The 22097-nt window shown below is 42.0% G+C and overlaps 1 protein-coding gene across 6 annotated transcripts in view; it reads left to right on the plus strand.

Annotated features, from left to right (window-relative positions):
* The window catches only part of ARHGEF3 (Rho guanine nucleotide exchange factor 3), a 316670-nt gene that overhangs the window by 286384 nt on the left and 8189 nt on the right, over positions 1-22097 (plus strand). For all 6 annotated transcript variants that reach the window (XM_040406971.1, XM_040406972.1, XM_040406973.1 and 3 more), the window contains 6 exons: positions 4320-4427; positions 10814-10984; positions 12278-12340; positions 12506-12602; positions 12689-12765; positions 21818-22075. In XM_040406971.1, coding sequence (XP_040262905.1) covers positions 4320-4427; positions 10814-10984; positions 12278-12340; positions 12506-12602; positions 12689-12765; positions 21818-22075 — 774 coding nt within the window. The remainder of the gene's footprint in view (positions 1-4319; positions 4428-10813; positions 10985-12277; positions 12341-12505; positions 12603-12688; positions 12766-21817; positions 22076-22097) is intronic.

Raw genomic sequence — 22097 nt, forward strand, 5'->3', positions numbered from 1 at the left:
TCAGAATCTACTTGTCTTGTATATTTGTATAGCACCTACAGAATGCACTCAGTGGAGTCCACAGTCTAAGGCCTCTTTCATGCATCTGCATCCGTGAAGAATCTGTGTTTGGTCCGTGTGTCAGTTTTTTGCCCTCCATGTGTCATCTGTATTCCATGGACTCTGCTAGGCTGATAATTAATTTCCAGAGCATTTCCTTCCAATGGTCCATGAAAACCATGGACTGAACATGGATGGATTTTTATGGACCCTTAGGCTATAATGTGAGGGATCCTTAATCAAGGACTAAGGGCTCATGCACACGACCGTATGGCTTTTTCAGTGTTTTGCAGTCCGTTTTTTACTGATCCGTTGTTCCGTTTTTTGTTTTCGTTTCCGTTCCGTTTTTCCGTATGCCATATACAGTATAAAGTAATTACATAGAAAAAATTGGACTGGGCATAACATTTTCAATAGATGGTTCTGCAAAAACGGAACGGATACGGAAGACATACGGATGCATTTCCGTATGTGTTCCGTTTTTTTTGCGGACCCATTGACTTGAATGGAGCCAAGCACCGTGATTTGCAGACAAGAATAGGACATGTTCTATCTTTTCACGGTACGGAAATACTGAAACGGAATGCACACGGAGACACTTCCGTTTTTTTTTTGCTGAACCATTGAAATGAATGGTTCAGTATATGTACTGCATACTGAACTCAAAAAACGGCCAGTATACTGAACGCAAAATACTGTCGTGTGCATGAGCCCTAAAATAGGGCATGGTTCCGTGGTATCACCACAGACCCACAATGAATGCACACATTAAAGTCAGTGTGTACGTGAGCAGTCCATGGAGACCAATCACATTGCACGTTTCGTCTATTACTGTGAAAGAGGCCTATTTTTCCAATTTTATAAGAGGTGAAGAACCCTAAACATGTTTGAGCGAGGGAACAGAAGTTCTGAAGGAAATGCAAACATTGAGAGAGAAATCAAACTCCACTGAAATTTTCACCTGGTTGAACCTAAAGGTAACCATACACCTTTAGCTTTTGGTAAACAGCTATCCCTTCCGACCCCCCCCCCCCCCCCCCCCCTCCATACATATGCATGCTTAGCCAGACTGGTGGTGGCTTATTTCCTCATTAACAAAGGGGGGTATGTTGAAATCCAACATGCCCATCCCTTCTTTCCCTCAACATCTGCTGTCAGGAAACAGTAGGGACTCCCCCGGCCCCTACACATTCAATGGTCAGCCAGCCCTGCCGAAATCAATGGGTTTAGTCAACGTGCATCTAAAGGGGATGGACCACCAGGAAGGCAGCAGAGCTAACCCTCAAGCTGGTCATACACTGGTGATTTATATGGCTTTGTGGTGAATGGCCTGTCATTAATAGTTGGTTTTGAAGGACAACCATACATTTTATGGTAAAAATAGTAAAAATTTTAGCTTCTATTACTAGTGTATGAGCATCTTAAGCCGTTTACTAGATAGAAGAAGCCAGAACGCTTCATAATGTCTTCCAAAACTAGGACTTCTTCCCAGGGTATAATCATTAACATGCCACAATTGGTCTACAAGAGTACCCACAACTCTAGATAGTACACAACACTCCCATTCTGTTATGTACCCTGGCAACACCTAAAGCTAAATGCCTTCCTCCTTAAATATATTTTATCACCTGCCAAAGCCTCTTGTACTGAGAAGCTAAAGCTCTTCCAGATGTGATTGCCTCTGTCAGTTTGCACAGTACGATGGTCTTTTGTCTTGCTGTTTGCATACACATGGCCACACAATGCATGCCGTGCACACAGAACACAAATCTTAACTTGTTTAAGGACTACCCCGGCTTTTCTTGGTGATAGCGGCTCAGGTGTCTGCAATACCTTAACAGCTGCTTTGTACCTAATCTTGTTTATTTGCTGAGCTAATTTGCTTCCTTGTAACTCGACAAGTTCTTCAGTTTGACATCCTATTTGTACACAGTCAGTCAAACAAACTAGCGGCCAAAACAATCCACCAGCGTAGCGAACAGGCCACCGTGTAGTGAATAGACGCAAATCACTAAGAACATTGGGTTACCCCCCCCCCCCCCCACAAGAGTCTATGGATGAAAAACTCTCACAAATAGTGTTCCTATTAAATAGTACATTTTCTTTATTATAAATGTCCTGAAAAGTAATAATCTAAATGAAATTAGTGAAGAATTGTTTATCCTGTAGGCACTCCATGTGGTACCTTCATGAGGTGCTATATTCCGTAAAATCGCATCTTTAATTTAAAGGGGTCGTCCCACAAAATATAGTCTACATTTTTCAAACCAGCACTTGGCTATGAATACTTTTGTAGTTGCATGTGATTAAAGGGGTTGTCCAGGTTCAGAACCCGGACATATCCCCTTCTTCACCCAGGTGAGTGGAGCCAGACCGAGGGAAAGTATATGCAAGTAACCCATGCTGCTGCTCCAACAGCCTTCCCAAGAACTGAAGGGTCAGGCATGTTTCTCAAGACATCTACTGTCAAAGGGTAGTTGTGTCAATCCTATACACATTAGAAGGTCAGCAGGTTTGGCCAGCATTAATCCAATGTTAATGTCTAGCTTGAGGCTGAATCTCAAGAACCCTCTTGCCTCTTTGGCTCCGTAAACAGCACATCAGGTGGCCATTAAGTCCATTATAATTTTATGAGTCAAACTTTTTATTCATTGGGCATTTTATCAGCATCCTAAGTAAAATGTACTTGATGAAATATGTTGTGATAATGTAGGCTTTCATTTATTATTATTATGGAGCCATGTCAGCTTAATTCTGAATGTGTTTCTTAGAACTTACCGGTGTAGTATCAATGGATAATTCAATAAATCTCCTCCTAATCTACTGTGGACGCTGGACAGAATACAGGGAAGGAAGATAGGAGACACTATGCATACTTTGGGCTACCTCCTGAATGATTCCTGTCTTGTCAGGTCCCCAGAGACCTTGAACGCTCCAGAACAATGATTGGCGACCTATCCTGGTACCAAACATGAACAGCCCCTGGTACACAACTGTTGATAGTAGACAGAGAGGGCTCCAACGTGACTCTCATACCATTGTTCGGGTATTGGCAATGGCAACCCAAGTCTTTCCGGAGAGGAAAGTATTGGAACAAACTTAATGTTCCTTTGAAGATAAAATTCCGTCTGCGTCAGATGGACACAATAGGGTCTGAGAAGTGGGACTGCATTGTTCTAAGGATCCAGACGAAGGCTGCTGTACTGCACTGGGATGAGATACAGGAACTTCCTGTCCGATGAGCCGAAAATTTAAGATTTGTTTGTGTTTTGAATATAAAAGCAACCTTCGTGCATTTCCTTTATTGTACATTACAGTAAGAGAACGTGACCGTGGAGATCACTATCATCCCAGACTAGAGTCCTACGTGAACTTGTACTTTTTTTAGTGTATTTCCTTTATTGTAGATTGCCGTAAGAGAACGTGCCTGTGGAGATCACTGTCATACCAGACAAGATACGAGAGTACATTGTGAAATTATTGCAGATTTTGCCTGTACCCTCATTCTATACTGGTTCTATATACATACTCTGTTGGTGTGTATAGTTTCTCTCTGCTTTTACTCAGTCAATTTATAGTGTGCAAGGCAATTACAATATGGAAAATCTGTGCAGCCTTCCGTAACAGGTGTGTTGACTTCAGCAATGAGGGGCCCTAAAATTAATGCTCGGGGTCCAAATTATTTACAAAGACACGATGTTTCCTGAAGATGAAGACAAGATTTTGGATAAATCTTATGTAAATAACTAATGTGTGCCTCAATACGAAATTAAATTCATGGCTGCCCTATTATCACTCCATACACAAGAGATGTGGACAGTTTGGTTTACAGCTATCCTCGATGTAGCTTTGACTCATAGACACTCTACAATGTGCTCTTATTGCTATGTACCTGTTAGCATACGGTTTTGGTATCTATTTGGTGGGGAAACAGGATATTATTAACTACAGCACAGAAAAAACACTCTAATTCTTCTTACCCTTCCATTTCCCTGCCTGGATTTCTGCTTTCCCTCCTGACACCTTTCTTACATCATCATTCCCTTTCAATGTCATCTTGTCCCCTCCTTTGAGTTTAAAATAACAAAAGATATCATCTTGGCAATGAAACGATGTATATGCACATCCCCAGTAATGTTGAAAGATTGACCATTTGGGAATTGCATCATTTTGTGTTGATGGATGTCACCTTTATTTAGTTTCTATTTATTGTCTGTGTCTACATTTTGTTCACGTTGAATATGGTCAGTAATATGCTGCTAATTGCGCTTTCCATATAGGAACCAAGTACCAAACGGGTCAAACCACTTTCGAGGGTCACATCACTTGCGAATCTTATTCCCCCAGTGCGGGCAACTCCTTTAAAGCGATTCAGCCAGTCACTGCAGGTAAGTGAGATTTGTTGTTACAGTATGTATCTCCTGTGCTATATGGAGTGCTTGACTGTAATGTATGTAATGTGACCTACATCACTGTGTTGAAGGGGTTCACCCATTTCATACATTGGACACCTATCGCTAGAATATGCCCCCAATGTCAAATAGGTGCAGATACCACCTCTGGGACCTGCACCTATCTCTACAATGGAGTTTGCATATTAAAGGAGAACGCACCGCGCTGCCGCCTTTCATTCACTTCTATGGGAGTGACGAAAATAGTCAAGTGGGGGGCTCGGCTATTTTTGGAAGTCCCATAGACATGAATGGGAAGCACACTGTTCAAGCGCTGTTGACAGAAATCACAAAGCCAGCACTTGGCCATTTTCGGCAGTCCCATAGAAATGAATGCACAGTCCGCTGTCCTTCTCTTTGCAGGCTCCGTTTTTAGAGATAGGTGGGACCTGCGCCTATCAGACTTCAGATATTCTACTGATATGCCCCCAGTGTATGAGATGGGCCAATGCCTTTAAGGTCTTCATACACTTAGCTGTTAGCTGAACCCTTGTATAAAATCCCACCATAAACATGCACTTTCATCTCAGCAGAGAGCAAGACAATCCACAACAATTTATCACTCGTTGGGACCAAGGATTAGGCATGGGTCAGGCAACCCGATCTCCATGACTTATCTGTTGGGTACCAATGAAGGAGCCTACAGTAAAAAGATTATAATTATTGGGATAGACCATTGATGTTTGACCTGTGGGGGTTCAACCTCTAGGACCTCCACACTGAAGGGACTAGTTTGGTCATGCAATGACGATTCTGGATTATTAGAATTTGACTGTATATAATTCAGTGAGACTGGATAGTTGTTCAGAAGTGGCCTGCTTGACCAGATATACTGGAACTGTACATGATCATGCACTACATATGAAAAGCCTCTGAAGAATTCACAGAAATATATGTGACATACTTACTGTGCTGATACAACACCCTAGTAATGGTATAATAATTGTATCATGTGGAGGCTTTAAAGAATAAATGAGCGTAAGCTGTTTATTAAAAGCTGTAAACATATAAAAAGTCTATACCTATTATCTTGGGATTAAAACTTTGCATCAAGTTCTAACCAGTTCCAGAAGTGAGACATAAAATCTGAAATTCACTTCCTGATCTGAGACTCCATGAAATAATATCAGGAAGGAGACCTTGTGATCTTCAGTAGTTGCTTGGATGCAGCTGAAGAAACTATAGCTTTTCTGTAGGAGAAGGACAAGTTCTCCAGACGCTGCACATACAGGGACCCTTCTGTCTTCCATATGTTTGTGGGTTACATACAATAGCTGCATTTACAGACAGTCTGCAAGTCACTGAAGTCGCTTCGGCCTCTCATCCAGAAAGCAGCGTATAGCGTGACTGGAACAGAAAATAGTGTACAGTCACTGGTCTGGAAAGATCCCACCTTGGCAGCCAACAGCCTCCTTGTATAACGTCGGGGGACAGACTTATAATACTTTGCAGAAGCTTGCCGATGCTGAAGAGGTCAAGGAAAATATGTCTTAGGTCTGAAAGAAAGGCTTTATTAGTTACAGTTGTGAGCACCAATGTGGAAAGTAAATTATGTTTTGGCTAAACTTTTCTCCGAGGCCAGAGCTTCACTTTCGTGGCTTAAACAGCTGTTTCCCTTCTGTAAATGCTCCCACTGTTTTATCCTAGATTCGTCGGCTTTTTTAAAGTTATCCCCCAAAGTCACAGAATTAAGAATGATCCAAACAGAGTGATCCATGGGACACTGTTATTTAAGGACAGAGAAGTCTAGAGTAGGGGGGAGGAGACGTATATCAACCTAAAGAAGACTGCGGCCAACAAATAGCGACCAAGCCAGACTCATAAAGAGACGCATAAATAATACAGTGGAAAAATGTATGAAATCGCTCTTCTATGGATTAGGCCGACTCTCCAAGTATAAGCTCCAGGTGTCCATTAACTCCACTTTATGTATTGGCATAAAGAATAAAAATCATATATTCCAAGGCTGAAATGGCGGCTTGTCTAAGGTCCAAAAGGGCTTTACAAGCGACTGTTTCACATAAATACCCCTGTTAGAGCATATGGACGTCAAGGAGGGGGTTCACCGCACAGGACCCCCTGTATGAGTCGCAATGGGGAGCTGTTACGCAACACGGCTCCCACTCTGGTGGACCCAACCTGGCAATGTATTACAGGGAGGTCCCTTAATTTGAGTAAATGACAAGTATTACAACTTTTCACCTGTAGCATGTGAAACGTATTTATGAACTAAGCTTCCCCCGGGGTTTAGCTGCGTGCTGGGGGTTCCAGGTTCTGTCTGGGTTTCGAAAAACGGGTCTTCTTGGAGAGTTTTGGATTTGCCAGTGATGATACAGCACCCAGGAAAGGTCTAGAAGCTGACAGACTTTAAAGGGATATTTTAATCTGGGACATAGATGGCATATTGCTAGGATAAGCCTTAGGTGCTGGTCACATCTCTAGGAACCATTCCTATCTTCAGAACGGTGCCCCCGACGTGATCAAAGAGCAGATGCGCATGCGCAGCCACCCTTTGTTTACCTTTATGGGAGTTCTGAAAACAGCCAAGCTTTGGCTTGGCAATTTTCAGCAGTCTCATAGTAGTGAATAGAGAGGTGGTCGCTCTTACGAAGTGCGTTCTCCATTCACTGCTATGGGACTTCTGAAAATAGCCAAACACACTCACTTGGCTATTTTTGGAACTGCCTTAGCAATTGTAGCGATATTACATCAAGGTGCTAGGTTGATGGACCAACCGCTTTAAGGAAGGAATGTTTTAAATGCTGGCAATGAAAAATAAAATAAGCAGAATAGCCAAAGACATCTGTGACAGTGCGGGGCATTCAATTTTTTTTTTATCTGTGCCCTTTAGCGCTCCATAGGGTAGGTTAAAGTTTGTTTTCACACAATGTGTATTCAGCCGTACTTGACCAGCTGCATTGATGATCTGCCCTTCAGCAAGATTTCAATTGCAGATGGATACCATGTAGAACCTAATGGTGGATACCTGTAAAGGAGCATTCCCATATTATCACTTTATAATCAGTGTGTGAGGGTCTTACCCCTGCCATCACGTGATTGGAATACCCCTTTAAATTGAATGCACATCTTACAGCCGACCAGTGCTGTATCTAAAGCTGCTTTTACATGAGCCAAATTATCGGGAACGATCGTTCTTGACATTCTGCCCGTTTAAATGTGCCGCCGATCACCAGATGAACGAGCGAAACTCTCATTCATTGGGTGATCCTGTCGTTCATGCAGGCACCACCGACCATCGTTTCTGGGCAGCAGATTGTATGGTCTAAACAGAGATCTTCTGTCCATAAACAATGATTCTGTATGAGGACGAGCGATCACAATAGCGATTCCTCGTCCTCATACTGTGAAGGAGATCACTGCATGTAAATGTGTCTCCTTCACTGAGCGAGCAGCCGACTGTCAGGAAGGAACGATTCCTTCCCGACAATCGGCTGCAGAATCCTCCCGTGTAAATCCACCTTAAGCTCGTGTTAGATGGTAAAACAAATAAGACAGAAAGCAAAATTGCCATTTGTAAAGTTGCTGATTTGGAAAAGAAAAAAACTCCTCAGACAGAGCATACCCACACTACTCGTGACAAAGCACTGCTTACTCATTTATCTTCTACCTTAATTTGAGATGCGGACAATGCATTTTTAAGATGCAGCCAGTCCTTACAGAATACAATAAGACTGTTTCAGAAGATGATTTCTAGTCCGGCCTAGTCAAGTTATATAAACCATGTAAAAGTATAATTCTGCAACCTTCAACAAAATCACTTAGTAGAGACCCCATTACCCCCCATCTTTCATGAAGTCACCATGTGTATGTATAGTATCTTATTGTGTATATATACCGTATATATATATATATATATATAAGTTTGTAGTTACAACAGGCTGCCATAATACTGACTGCCACCTTTCTATGAGATTTATAGTTTGGAGACCTGAAAACATTTAGGTCACATGATGCCTATGAAGTCAAGTTATACAAGCTCCGGTATATATAGTACTTGTCTCTTATCTCATTTCCTATCACCCAGTGTAATTACCGCACAGGTTTATCTGCTAGAGGCCCATTTTATTGCCCAGAGTATTTGATGTTGGATTAGTTTCTGCTATCAGTTATCTGTCTCAGTTAGTGTATGTTTCTGCTACTTTGCAGTGAATTGAGTTGTTCTAATTTCCAGGCTATTTTTATTATGCAGCCTTGCTAATCAGTTATATAGACTGTGCATATACACTCACCTAAAGAATTATTAGGAACACCATAAAAATACGGTGTTGGACCCCCTTTTGCCTTCAGAACTGCCTTAATTCTACGTGGCATTGATTCAACATGGTGCTGATAGCATTCTTTAGAAATGTTGGCCCATATTGATAGGATAGCATCTTGCAGTTGATGGAGATTTGAGGGATGCACATCCAGGGCACGAAGCTCCCGTTCCACCACATCCCAAAGATGCTCTATTGGGTTGAGATCTGGTGACTGTGGGGCCATTTTAGTACAGTGAACTCATTGTCATATTCAAGAAACCAATTTGAAATGATTCGAGCTTTGTGACATGGTGCATTATCCTGCTGGAAGTAGCCATCAGAGGATGGATACATGTTCTCATTCTGTTTACGCCAAATTCGGACTCTACCATTTGAATGTCTCAACAGAAATCGAGACTCATCAGACCAGGCAACATTTTTCCAGTCTTCAACAGTCCAATTTTGGTGAGCTCGTGCAAATTGTAGCCTCTTTTTCCTATTTGTAGTGGAGATGAGTGGTACCCGGTGGGGTCTTCTGCTGTTATAGCCCATCCGCCTCAAGGTTGTGCGTGTTGTGGCTTCACAAATGCTTTGCTGCATACCTCGGTTGTAACGAGTGGTTATTTCAGTCAACGTTGCTCTTCTATCAGCTTGAATCAGTCGGCCCATTCTCCTCTGACCTCTAGCATCCACAAGGCATTTTCCCCCACAGGACGGCCGCATACTGGATGTTTTTCCCTTTTCACACCATTCTTTGTAAACCCTAGAAATGGTTGTGCGTGAAAATCCCAGTAACTGAGCAGATTGTGAAATACTCAGACCGGCCCGTCTGGCACCAACAACAATGCCACGCTCAAAATTGCTTAAATCACCTTTCTTTCCCATTCTGACATTCAGTTTGGAGTTCAGGAGATTGTCTTGACCAGGACCACAACCCTAAATGCATTGAAGCAACTGCCATGTGATTGGTTGACTAGATAATTGCATTAATGAGGAATAGAACAGGTGTTCCTAATAATTTTTTAGGTGAGTGTATATATATATATATATATATATATATATATATATATAAAATCTATATATGTACTGTAAGCCTCAGCATTTTTTACATGGGCCGATACTCAGGGCAATGATCGGGAACAAAACTATTCATTCTCCATGATTGCCAGCTTGCCCAGAGGCATTCACATGCAGTAATCATCCCCTTTGTATGCTTGCTACTCTACGATCGTTCATTCCCATACGGATTCATTATTTGTCAGAAGCACACCCCTGTATACATAGGCTGATGTGCTGCCCACAAACAACAATTGTAGGTGCTGCATGAAAGATGTGAACACTTGGGTGATCGGTGGAACCTTTAAACGGGTCAGTTTTTGGAAACGAGGGTTTGTGCGAAAGTTTAGGCTGCCCATGAACAATACATAAACTGTGAAACCTGCCAATCTTATTGTGTATGAGGCATGGATTTATTTATTTTACGCACTTATATAGCGCTGCCATATTCTGCAGAGCTTTATAGTCATTATCATTGCTTGCTGTCTCCAATCTAAATTCCCTATCAGTATGTCTTTTGAGTACCCGGAGGAAACCCACACAAACTCCATGCAGATGTTGTCTTTGGTCAACCCTAGGACCCCAGCCGCTGCAAGGCACCAGTGCTAACCACTGAGCCACCATGATGCCCGATTTCAACATGGCCCATCCTTTTGTTCTTTGTAGTCTGGCAGTGGTTCATTCCCTTCTCCCTATTTAGAAAACACGAGCCGAGCATGCAGATGATTAGGGAGTTCAGGAGGAATATCTTTTTTCTGGACGAGCATGCATCTGACAGCTAAGTATATGGCCAACTGTGCTGTAGCTTTATAGTGTTAGTCTAAGGTTTCCTGCAGTTCTGTGAATATTAGCATTTCACCTGGGTGACCTGGTGTCGTATACTCCTGCAGGTCAGTCTAATTGTCATCTCTGATGGGTATCTGACCGGTTTTAGTGCTGTGTATATAATTATGCATATAGCTTTAGGATACCATTATGTATACATATTTTATCTCTTTTTACTTCCAGCGTTCTATTAGTTTCCGGGGTGACAGTCGTCCAGATCTGTTTACCCCAAGACCATGGTCAAGAAATGCTGCTCCTTCCATCACAAAACGCAGGGACAGCAAACTCTGGAGTGAGACCTTCGACGTTTGTGTCAATCAAGTGCTGACATCTAAGGAGATCAAGCGTCAGGAGGTGTGTACCATGGCAGAACGATGTCAGTGCTTACCCTGTTTATAGGGCTTGTTTAGGATTAGAAACGGGGCCTGCTTTTTTCCAGAAACACTGTCATTTGTCCATGAGCTGTGTCTAGTATTGCAGCTCATCTCTATTCAAGTGAATGGGTCTAAAGTACAATATGAGGCAGATCCCTCAGATAAGAGTCTGAGACAACCCCGTTAAGGGTGGGTTCACACTAGCGTTAGGGATTCCGTTATGGCTTTCCTTTATAACAGGGTTATAACAGAACATAACGGAATCCATAAGACGGAAGGGCGGATCCGTTTTGCTGCCCATAGACTTGCATTATGACGGAATGCAAAATGGACGCCTTTAAAAGGCATTCCGTTTTGCTCTGTCCTAATAGAAGTCTATGGGAAAACATAACGGATCCGTCTGGTTCCCCTTATGCAAGACGGAAAACAAAGTCATGTCGACAGGACTTTGTTTTCTGTCTTGCATAACGGGACCCAGATGGATCCGTTATGTTTTCCCATACACTTCTATTAGGACGGAGCAAAACGGAATGCCTCTTAAAGGCTTCCGTTTTGCATTCCATCCTATGGATTCCGTTATAACCCTGTTAAGCCATAACGGAATCCCTAATGCTAGTGTGAACCCACCCTAATTCAGTCTCTGTACTTTTATTGCTTTCCACCATCCAACACAGAGCACGGCTCCCTCCTGCTAAGCAGCATTACGTAACGTGCATCAGCGTTTTAGCGATCATTATGAACATGGTTACATCACAGCATGGTGTGTGTTTAAAGCACCGTGACCATTGTTAAGGGGTCACATCGTTTCCCAAAGAATAATATAGGCATTATTGAGTAAATACGTCCCGGCAGGGAACCCAACCCCCCCACAGAGCCAAGGACAGGACAGAGCAAGGTAAAGTGGCCATTTTCCCTCCTTCCGATAGTGGCTCTGATCTCACCCCACGTGTGAAATACTTTATATGTTAAATGGATTTGGCATTTACTTGGAGCAGGTGAGAGGTCTCACTCTCCTCCAAACTTTGATCTTCGTGAGCAGCATGTGCTTCGCCTCTGATCATTCTTGGCATGAGATTTACAAGGGGAACTGAGGCAGGTTATGAGGACAGCAGAAGATGATGCCTTTGTTTTTAAATATAAGGATAAAGTAAAAATCAATAAATTTAGGTCATAAAATCTACATGTTACATACAAAATAGATTTGATTAGATAGATGGACAGATACCCTTCATAATTACAGTATAGTGAACTTATTTATGTGTCATTTTCACAGGCTATTTTCGAGTTATCTCAAGGAGAGGAAGACTTAATAGAAGACTTGAAGTTGGCAAAAAAGGTAAGCTGCTGCTGGCAAATACATGTATATGTTATAAGAAGCTTGTACGGCCTTTAGTAGGCTAAGCTGCAGTACCAGACACGACCCACGGACAAGGTGGCGCTGTTTCTGAGTTACTGCACAGCAGTTGTTTAGATGTGTCTAACCTGTTTCACTTCCATACAGGCATATCATGACCCAATGTTGAAGCTATCTATAATGACAGAAGAAGAACTGATGCAGATATTTGGAACCTTGAATTCTCTTATTCCTCTGCATGAAGGTATATGTTTGACTCAGCCTTTTTTAAAGTTCATCCATATTAAACATGATATTTTTCTAATATTTTTATTTCTATGATTTCTGCAGATCTCCGCAGACGCTTGCGTGATGTCAGAAAACCAGACGGGTCCACAGAGCATGTTGGTCACATCTTAGTCGGCTGGGTAAGACATGACTCATTTTTCAGATGAGCGTTTGATTCAGCGTCCTGTCATTATGCTGGCACCGCTATTCAATTTACCAGTGACAGAGGAAGTGGCCGCTTTACAGGAGTAGTAATTCTATTCAGTTCTCCAGAAACAAAGCAGCTACACGTCAGGGAATGTGTTAGTCCAGTCTGGAGTAGACAGAAAATGGGCAGCGCCATTTTGAGAACACCGGCTCTCTAAACGTTAAAGGGGTTGTCCGGGCATTATGAATAATACAAGCATTCTGCAGACTTTTGGAAGAAAGATGGCTTTGTTAATACCCCGTCCCTTGTTCCACCAATGCAGCTGTCCCAGCTGCATTTGCACAGGCTGTGAGCTCTTCCACCTGGGTCCTAACCAGATTTGTGCCCTTCTTTTTCTTTTCAGCTGCATAGTAGTGCATTCAGCTGAACAGGAAAAGAAGCACACACATCCGGTTGGGACCCAAGCAGAAGAGCTCACAGCCTGTGCGAGTGCAACGGGGATTACTGCAACCATGGCATGGTGGAGGGGTAAATATTAAAGGGGTTGTCGGATATTAGCAAATGGCATTTATCATAAAGACAAAATAATACAAGGCACTTACTAATGTATTGTGATTGTCCATATTACCTCCTCTGCTTACTTGATTCATTTTTCCATCGTATTATACACTGCTCGTATCCAGGGATTACAACCACCCTGCAATCCAGCAGCGGTGGTCGTGCTTACACACTATAGGAAAGAGCACTGGCCTCTCTGGTGGCCGGGACATGGGAGTGCACATAGGTTGGCGCTCCTATAGTGTACAAGCATGACCACTGCTGGTGGATTGCAGGGTGGTCATAACCCCTGGATACGAGCAGTGTATAATGTGATGGAAAAATGAATCCAGCCAGCAAAAGAGGCAATATGGACAATCACAATACATTAGTAAGTGCCTTGTATTAAATTTCTCTACATTATAAATGCCATTTTCTGATGTGGGACGACCCCTTTAATACTTACCCCTCCACCATGCCATGGTTGCAGCAATCCCCGTTGCACTCACACGGGCTACATGATGAATGCCACTTGCTGAAGTAAGACAACCCCTTTAATGAAACCAACTTTCTTCCAGAGGTCTGCGGAATGCTTTTAATTTTCATAATGCCCTGAGAACCCCTTTAATGGTTGATGATCAGTATTACCAAATCAATAGGAGAAAATATTAGTGCATATTTAAGAAACTTAAGCTAAGAAAATCTCTGAATTTCCAGTTCATGAGAGTCGCATGATATATATTCTCATGATTCCTGGGTGATTTCCAATGTGCATAGAACTGAGAAAGACCAGTGACAATTACTAGAAAATGATACTTAACAGATCTGGAAATGTTTGGAGATGGAATTTCTACAAGTGCATTAGGAAGTGAGATTTGGCCTTTTTTTCACATAGTGAAATGTGGAACTAAGAAAAATATTTATTTCAGTTTTGTAATCCTTAAAATAACATAACATCAGATACGTATTCACAAGTGTTTGTCATATGGTTGTATCTGTATCATTCCTGTACTCATGTATGCACGTCTGGCCGCACACTTGTTTCCCTCCGTCTTCTGTGGACATCTTTATGTGCTGCTCATTAGAAAAATGGTCTACAATATCAAATGCTTTATCGTCAAGTCATAAAAAGTAACAAACTATATATAATGTAACAAACTATTACCTGACGGATGACAGGACTCTGTAATCTGGAGTTTAGAAAAGGTGGCTTCTGAGAAAAAAATATGTCAACGCTTAAGGGCCCTTTACACGGGCCGATTCATGGTCAGTCAATCGCTAACTAGCATTCATAGGAATGCTCATTAGTGATTATCTGGCGTTGTAAAAGTGTCGTCAATTACCCAGCGAACGAGTGAAACGCTCGTTCATCAGGTAATCGCATCATTCACGGGGTCACAAAATCGCCGTTTGACAGCAGCAGATCATGCCGTCTAAACAGCAACCAATTATTACGTATGGGGATGAGCGATAGCATAATAATTGCGCCTCCCACTGTGTAAATGCAGCGGTCTCATCCACTTACGTTCAGGCAATTGGTGGGAAGCACCGCTTTCTTCCTGACAATCTCCTGCAAAATTGACCCATGTAAAGGGACCTTTAAGGTCTGTGCAAGGTGAAACTCGCAAGAGTTGTAGTTTTGCAGTATTTGGAGAGGGACAAGTTGGAGACCATTGGTGTAGAACAGTTTGGGGCAGATTTATTAATCCAAAAAGTAGCATAAATATAGATAGGATTTACACCTGCAGCAGATCTATCACAGGGGCTCAGGCTGGATGATAAGTCTGCTGCAGGGACAGACACTTTTGTCCAACTCTATACCAACTATTGGTTGGGTTACACCGAGACAGAATTTTACACCAAAATTGTGGCACAATTTTGTTGCAAAATGGTAAATCTTAGGCCACATTCCTTTTCAAGTGAGTAAAAAAAAAAGCCAAAAAAAATGGAGCAACCCAATTTAAGCCACCACGCATTCATAAATTTGGGCCTTTGTGCGCTAATGCTTTAACCATACATAGGTCTTGATAAATATAGCTATGTAAACTATGGGGCACATTTATTAAGACCAGCGTTTTAGACGCCTGTATTAAGAGAGCCCTATACCTGGTGGTGGATTTCCAAAGTTATGAAGAGGCGCCAGCCTCTCCATAACTTCGGTGCATCCAGCACCAGTCTAAATGTAAGACGGCTTCCTAGCTGTCTTACATTTAGACCTTTTCCTACGCCTGAAACAGGAGTAGAAAATGGTAAATGAAAACGGGCCTGTCCCTTTCCCCGCCCACAATTTTAGACCTTGTGCGAAGTCGCAGATAGCGGCGCCTGAAATACACCTAATATAGGCTTATTTCAGTATAATAAATGAACCCCCTGTATGTATATATTGACTTTTATAACTCAGTGATTGACAGTAAGATTTGTGAATCCAGAGAAAATTAGCTGTAAGGGGGTTTCAGAATCATTGAATAACGTATATTCCCATACAATATGTTTCAGAATGACAGAAACTCAGCTGTTAGCTAATGATAATGATTTAAGGTAATACTACCCTTTATAATGAAGCAGACATGCTTTTACTAGAATTTGGTTGCTGCTGCTTGGGCCTCCCATTGTAGCACAGAGAAATGTCATTTGCAGCTCAGCTTTGCATGCCTAGGGTGGTTTAACTGGCTCAGTGAGGTGAGAATGCATTGTATTCCCCAGATGTACTTCAGCTTATCAGGAAATACACACACCCGGCCCGGCCTCCTGCGTGGGAGAACTTCATTATCACCCCAGGTTGCAGGATAAAGCTGTGAAACGGGGAATGATAGGTTAGGATTTTCATAGATCTACATCTATACATTACCCTACGTAATCTTTTGTTCTTCTATAACGAGTGGGAGCAATTTACAGGTCTCAGGAAGTCTTATTTATTCATCCCTCAGGGCACCTATATCAGCATTTCAATGGAAAACCTGAATTGCTGGTGCAGCACTGTTTTCAGGCTATACTTATTCTTTAACCCCTTAAGGACACATGACGTATGGGTACGGCATGTTTCCCGAGTCCTTAAGGACACATGACGTACCGGTACGTCATGTGTTGTTCCGATCACTGCCGCCCGGCCGGCTGTGATCGGAACAAGGTGCCTGCTCAAATCATTGAGCAGGCACCTCGGCTAAATGCGCGGGGGGGTCCCGTGACCCCCCCATGTCCGCGATCGCAACAAACCGCAGGTCAATTCAGACCTGCGGTTTGTTGCGCTTTCTGCTGTTTCTGATCGCTGCGGTCCCTGACCGCGGCGATCAGAAACTTTAGTGTGCCGAAAATATATTTTTATCACCCCCCCCTGCACCTCTGAATGATTTTAGCCCGGTGGGAGGTGCAGGGGGGGTGTTGCGGGCGGTGGGGGCGGTGCGGGAGGCGGGCGGTGCGGCAGGCGGGATCGCGATCCCCCGCCCGCCTCCCATTGAATAATCGTTGGTGTAGAGTGGGTATACCAGGGTGCCAGCACATTGCTGGCACCCTGGTATAAACGGCTGACATCGGTGATGCGATGTCAGCCGTTTAACCCTTTCCATACAGCGGTCCGTACGGACCGCTGTATGGAAAAAGTTAACAGTAAGAGGGAGCTCCCTCCCTCTCCGATCGGGGGGCTGCTGTGCCTTTGCAGCCCCCCGATGGAGAGGGAGAGAGCTCCCAGACAGCCCCCCGCCAGATCCCATCCTTACCCTTCCCCGTCTGCGCAGTTCTGAGCAGACGGGGAAGGTTCCCATGGCAACAGGACGCCTCTCAGGCGTCCTGCTGTCCATGGTGCTGAACAGATCTGTGCTGAAAGCATAGATCTGTTCAGTGTAAGTAAAATACAGTACAGAACAATATATATTGTACTGTACTGTATTATACAGACATCAGACCCACTGGATCTTCAAGAACCAAGTGGATCTGGGTAAAAAAAAAAGTGAAAAAAAGTGAAAAAAAAGTAAAAATCAAAAAACATATTTATCACTGATTAAAAATTAAAAAAATAACATTCCCTACACATGTTTGGTATCGCCGCGTCCGTAACGACCTGATCTATAAAACGGTCATGTTACTTTACCCGAACGGTGAACGCCATAAAAATAAAAAATAAAAAACTATGATGAAATTGAAATTTTGCTCACCTTACTTCCCAAAAAAAGGTAATAAAAGTGATCAAAAAAGTCGCATGTACGCCAAAATTGTAGCAATCAAACCGTCATCTCATCCCGCAAAAAATGAGACCCTACTTAAGATAATCACCCAAAAACTGAAAAAACTATGGCTCTTAGACTATGGAGACACTAAAACATAATTTTTTTTGTTTCAAAAATGAAATCATTGTGTAAAACTTACATAAATAAAAAAAAAGTATACATATTAGGTATTGCCGCGTCCGTATCGACCGACTCTATAAAAATATCACATGACCTAACCTCTCAGGTGACCACCGTAAAAAAAAAAAAAAAAAAAACTGTGTAAAAAAAGCAATTTTTTGTCATCTTACATCACAAAAAGTGTAATAGCAAGCGATCAAAAAGTCATATGCACCCCAAAATAGTGCCAATCAAACCGTCATCTCCTCCCGCAAAAAATGAGACCCTACTTAAGATAATCGCCCAAAAACTGAAAAAACTATGACTCTTAGACTATGGAGACACTAAAACTTTTTTTTGTTTTAAAAATGAAATCATTGGGTAAAACTTACATAAATTAAAAAAATGTAATACATATTAGGTATCGCCGCGTCCGTGACAACCTGCTCTATGAAATTACCACATGATCTAACCTGTCAGATGAATGTTGTAAATAACAAAAAAAAAAAACGGTGGCAAAAAAGCTAATTCTTGTTACCTTGCCGCACAAAAAGTGTAATATAGAGCAACCAAAAATCATATGTACCCTAAACTAGTACCAACAATACTGCCACCCTATCCCGTAGTTTCTAAAATGGGGTCACTTTTCTGGAGTTTCTACTCTAGGGGTGCATCGGGGGGCTTCAAATGGGACATGGTGTCAAAAAAACAGTCCAGCAAAACCTGCCTTCCAAAAACCGTATGGCATTCCTTTCCTTCTGCGCCCTGCCGTGTGCCCGTACAGCGGTTTACGACCACATATGGGGTGTTTCTGTAAACTACAGAATCAGGGCCATAAATAATGAGTTTTGTTTGGCTGTTAACCCTTGCTTTGTAACTGGAAAAAAAATATTAAAATGGAAAATCTGCCAAAAATGTGAAATTTTGAAATTGTGTCTCTATTTTCCATTAAATCTTGTGCAACACCTAAAGGGTTAACAAAGTTTGTAAAATCAGTTTTGAATACCTTGAGGGGGGTAGTTTCTTAGATGGGGTCACTTTTATGGAGTTTCTACTCTAGGGGTGCATCAGGGGGGCTTCAAATGGGACATGGTGTCAAAAAAACAGTCGGCGCACCTTTCACTCTACGCCCCGCTGTGTGGCCGTACAGTAGTTTACAGCCACATATGGGGTGTTTCTGTGAACAGCAGAGTCAGGGCAATAAAGATACAGTTTTGTTTGGCTGTTAACCCTTGCTTTGTTAGTGAAAAAAATGGGTTAAAATTGAAAATTAGGCAAAAAAATGAAATTCTCAAATTTCATCTCCATTTGCCAATAACTCTTGTGCAACACCTAAAGGGTTAACAATGTATGCAAAATCAGTTTTGAATACCTTGAGGGGTGTAGTTTCTTAGATGGGGTCACTTTTAGGGAGTTTCTCCTCTAGGGGTGCATCAGGGGGCTTCAAATGGGACATGGTGTAAATAAACCAGTCCATAAAAATCAGCCTTCCAAAAACCAAACGGCGCACCTTTCACTCTACGCCCCGCTGTGAGGCCGTACAGTAGTTTACGGCCACATATTGGGTGTTTCTGTAAACAGCAGAGTCAGGGCAATAAAGATACAGTCTTGTTTGGCTGTTAACCCTTGCTTTGTTAGTGGAAAAAATGGGTTAAAATGAAAAATTAGACAAAAAAATCAAATTCTCAAATTTCCTCCCCATTTGCCAATAACTCTTGTGCAACACCTAAAGGGTTAACAATGTATGCAAAATCAGTTTTGAATACCTTGAGGGGTGTAGTTTCTTAGATGGGGTCATTTTTGGGTGGTTTCTATTATGTAAGCCTCGCAAAGTGACTTCAAACCTGAACTGGTCCCTAAAAATTGAGTTTTTGTAAATTTCGGAAAAATTTCAAGATTTGCTTCTAAACTTCTAAGCCTTATAACATCCCCAAAAAATAAAATATCATTCCCAAAACAATTCAAGCATGAAGTAGACATATGGGGAATGTAAAGTCATCACAATTTTTTGGGGTATTACTATGTATTACAGAAGTAGAGAAACTGAAACTTTGAAATTTGCAAATTTTTCCAAATTTTTGGTAAATTAGGTATTTTTTTGTGCAAAAAAAATAATTTTTTTGACTTCATTTTACCAGTGTCATGAAGTACAATATGTGACGAAAAAACAATCTCAGAATGGCCTGGATAAGTCAAAGCGTTTTAAAGTTATTAGCACTTAAAGTGACACTGGTCAGATTTCCAAAAAATGGCCTGGTCCTTAAGGTGAAAATGAGCCCGGTCCTTAAGGGGTTAATAAAAGATTTTTTGGTGCAGACTGTGATTTTCCCATGTAACACTGGAGGAAAAAAATAAACTCCACAATATAATCAGGGAAGAGTAGATACTACTACAGTTTGTATTATATGTAGACATTTTGGTCACTATTGTAGAGGCCAGTTGTATGAAGTAAGGTGAACCTTTTCTACATTTTTAAAATTGGGATACGTCTAAGAAATAAGCTGCAGCAATATTTCCAGTGATCCATGTAAGGCACCCCCATAATGTCACATCTGTATGTTCAGAACAGATTACTTTCAGTCCATTTGTGGTGACTGTGGAGTTTCCATCAGACTCACAGAAGTGAGCACCCCATAGCGTGAACCTTTTATGACTTTAAAGAGCTATAACATGGTCCTAGATCAGTACTGATTATAGGCAATTAAATGAATTGAAATGTGCTTCGTTCAATTTCTCCAATATCAGATACTGGCAAACACGAGATACCTTTTAGCTGAATTTATCCCAACTGCCCCATACACATGCTTGCTCAGATCGAATCTGAATGTGCGTGTTCTGAATGGGAAGGGTGAAAAAAATGGATTGGGCCTGTTGTAATCCATCAGCTTAAGCCTTATATCCCGATTGCTGTCGGAGAAGAGTTAAGAGGCCCTTCTACACATTAGATGGTCTGTCAGTCTAAAGGCAGGTTTACACATTACCATGGAGCAGGCGATTGTCAGGAAGGAAGCGTTCCTTCCTGACAACTGCCTGCTTGTCAGTAGAGGAGAAAACCGCATTTACATGGAGCGATCCCCTCCACTGTATGGGGAGGGACGATCGCTAATGCCATCGCTTGTCCTCATACAGGGTCATTGTTTCTAGGCAGCAGGGTGCCGTTTAGACAGCACGAGCTGCTGCCCACAAATGATGATTTAGGTGTCCGCATGAACGATTGTTTCACCCAATGAACAAGCGTTTCACTCATTCATCAGGTGATCGACGGCACCATGACGTGCAGATTATCGGGAACAAGCATTCGTAGGCCGTTCATCGCCGATAATCTGCCCGACAATCAGGCAGTGTAAAAGGGCCTTGTACCTTTAAACACTTAAAATAATTGCATTATGTATTTATTTACATGGGCGAGGACTATACTTAATGCAGCATCAGCCAAAGGTCAGAGAATCTCACAGACACTTCCAGGTTGACCCCTAAGAAAGGATTATCAACATGCAGTGTGTTGCGGTGAATGTGTGCACAAAACTGTGTCTAACTTAGCAGGAGTTATTTTAGCTCATTTGTTAAGACACAATAGGCTGTCAGGCCGGCTTTGTTAGGCTCCCGTTAGTGGCGTTCATGAAAGGATGGGAGGGCCTTACTGTCCTTTGATTCGGTGGCTCTGACATTGTGTTTACAGTCTGTCACTGATGAAACATGTCAGGGTATTATCATCTGGATGGAAGGAAGACAAAAGAGTCTGAAAATTACCATTAACCTTATTCCTGAAGGAATCTCTGATAGAGTTTCCCTTTGATCTTCATGACCCTCATCACATGTGAAAGGGTTTCTTGAAGTTAATAAATCGGACCCATCATTCTTTATGGGAAGCGGTTATGAGCATTTAAGTGCATAGTGCGAGTTAACAATATTCATTCACTTTACTTTTAAGAGTAAACAAAACCCCCAATAACAACTCAGTCCCATTCAGGGGTGGGACGCCTTATCTCATAGCTTCTTTTGTTGACTTTGTAGACAGCGTTGAAAATTTTGCTTTAGATTTAACCCTAAACCTAATCTCAGGGACTAGACATGAAGGACATTGCTGTATTTCTTTATTCATAAATATCTATATAGCAGACCAGCCATAATGTTATTTTATAATTAGATATTGTTGCTGAATATATCATGTTTTCTTCCCCTTTGCAGTTGCCATGCCTAAACTCTTATGACAGCTACTGCAGTAATCAAGTGGCAGCCAAAGCCCTGCTGGACCACAAGAAACAGGACCATCGAGTGCAGGACTTCCTACAACGCTGTCTAGAGTCACCTTTTAGCCGAAAATTAGACTTATGGAATTTCTTAGACATCCCTAGAAGTCGACTGGTGAAATATCACTTACTACTGAAGGAAATACTCCGACATACTCCAAATGATCACCCAGATCAGCAGCATTTGGAGGAAGCTGTAAGTGAACACTGAAATATTT

This window comes from Bufo bufo, chromosome 9, assembly GCF_905171765.1.
Source record: "Bufo bufo chromosome 9, aBufBuf1.1, whole genome shotgun sequence".
NCBI lineage: Eukaryota > Metazoa > Chordata > Amphibia > Anura > Bufonidae > Bufo > Bufo bufo.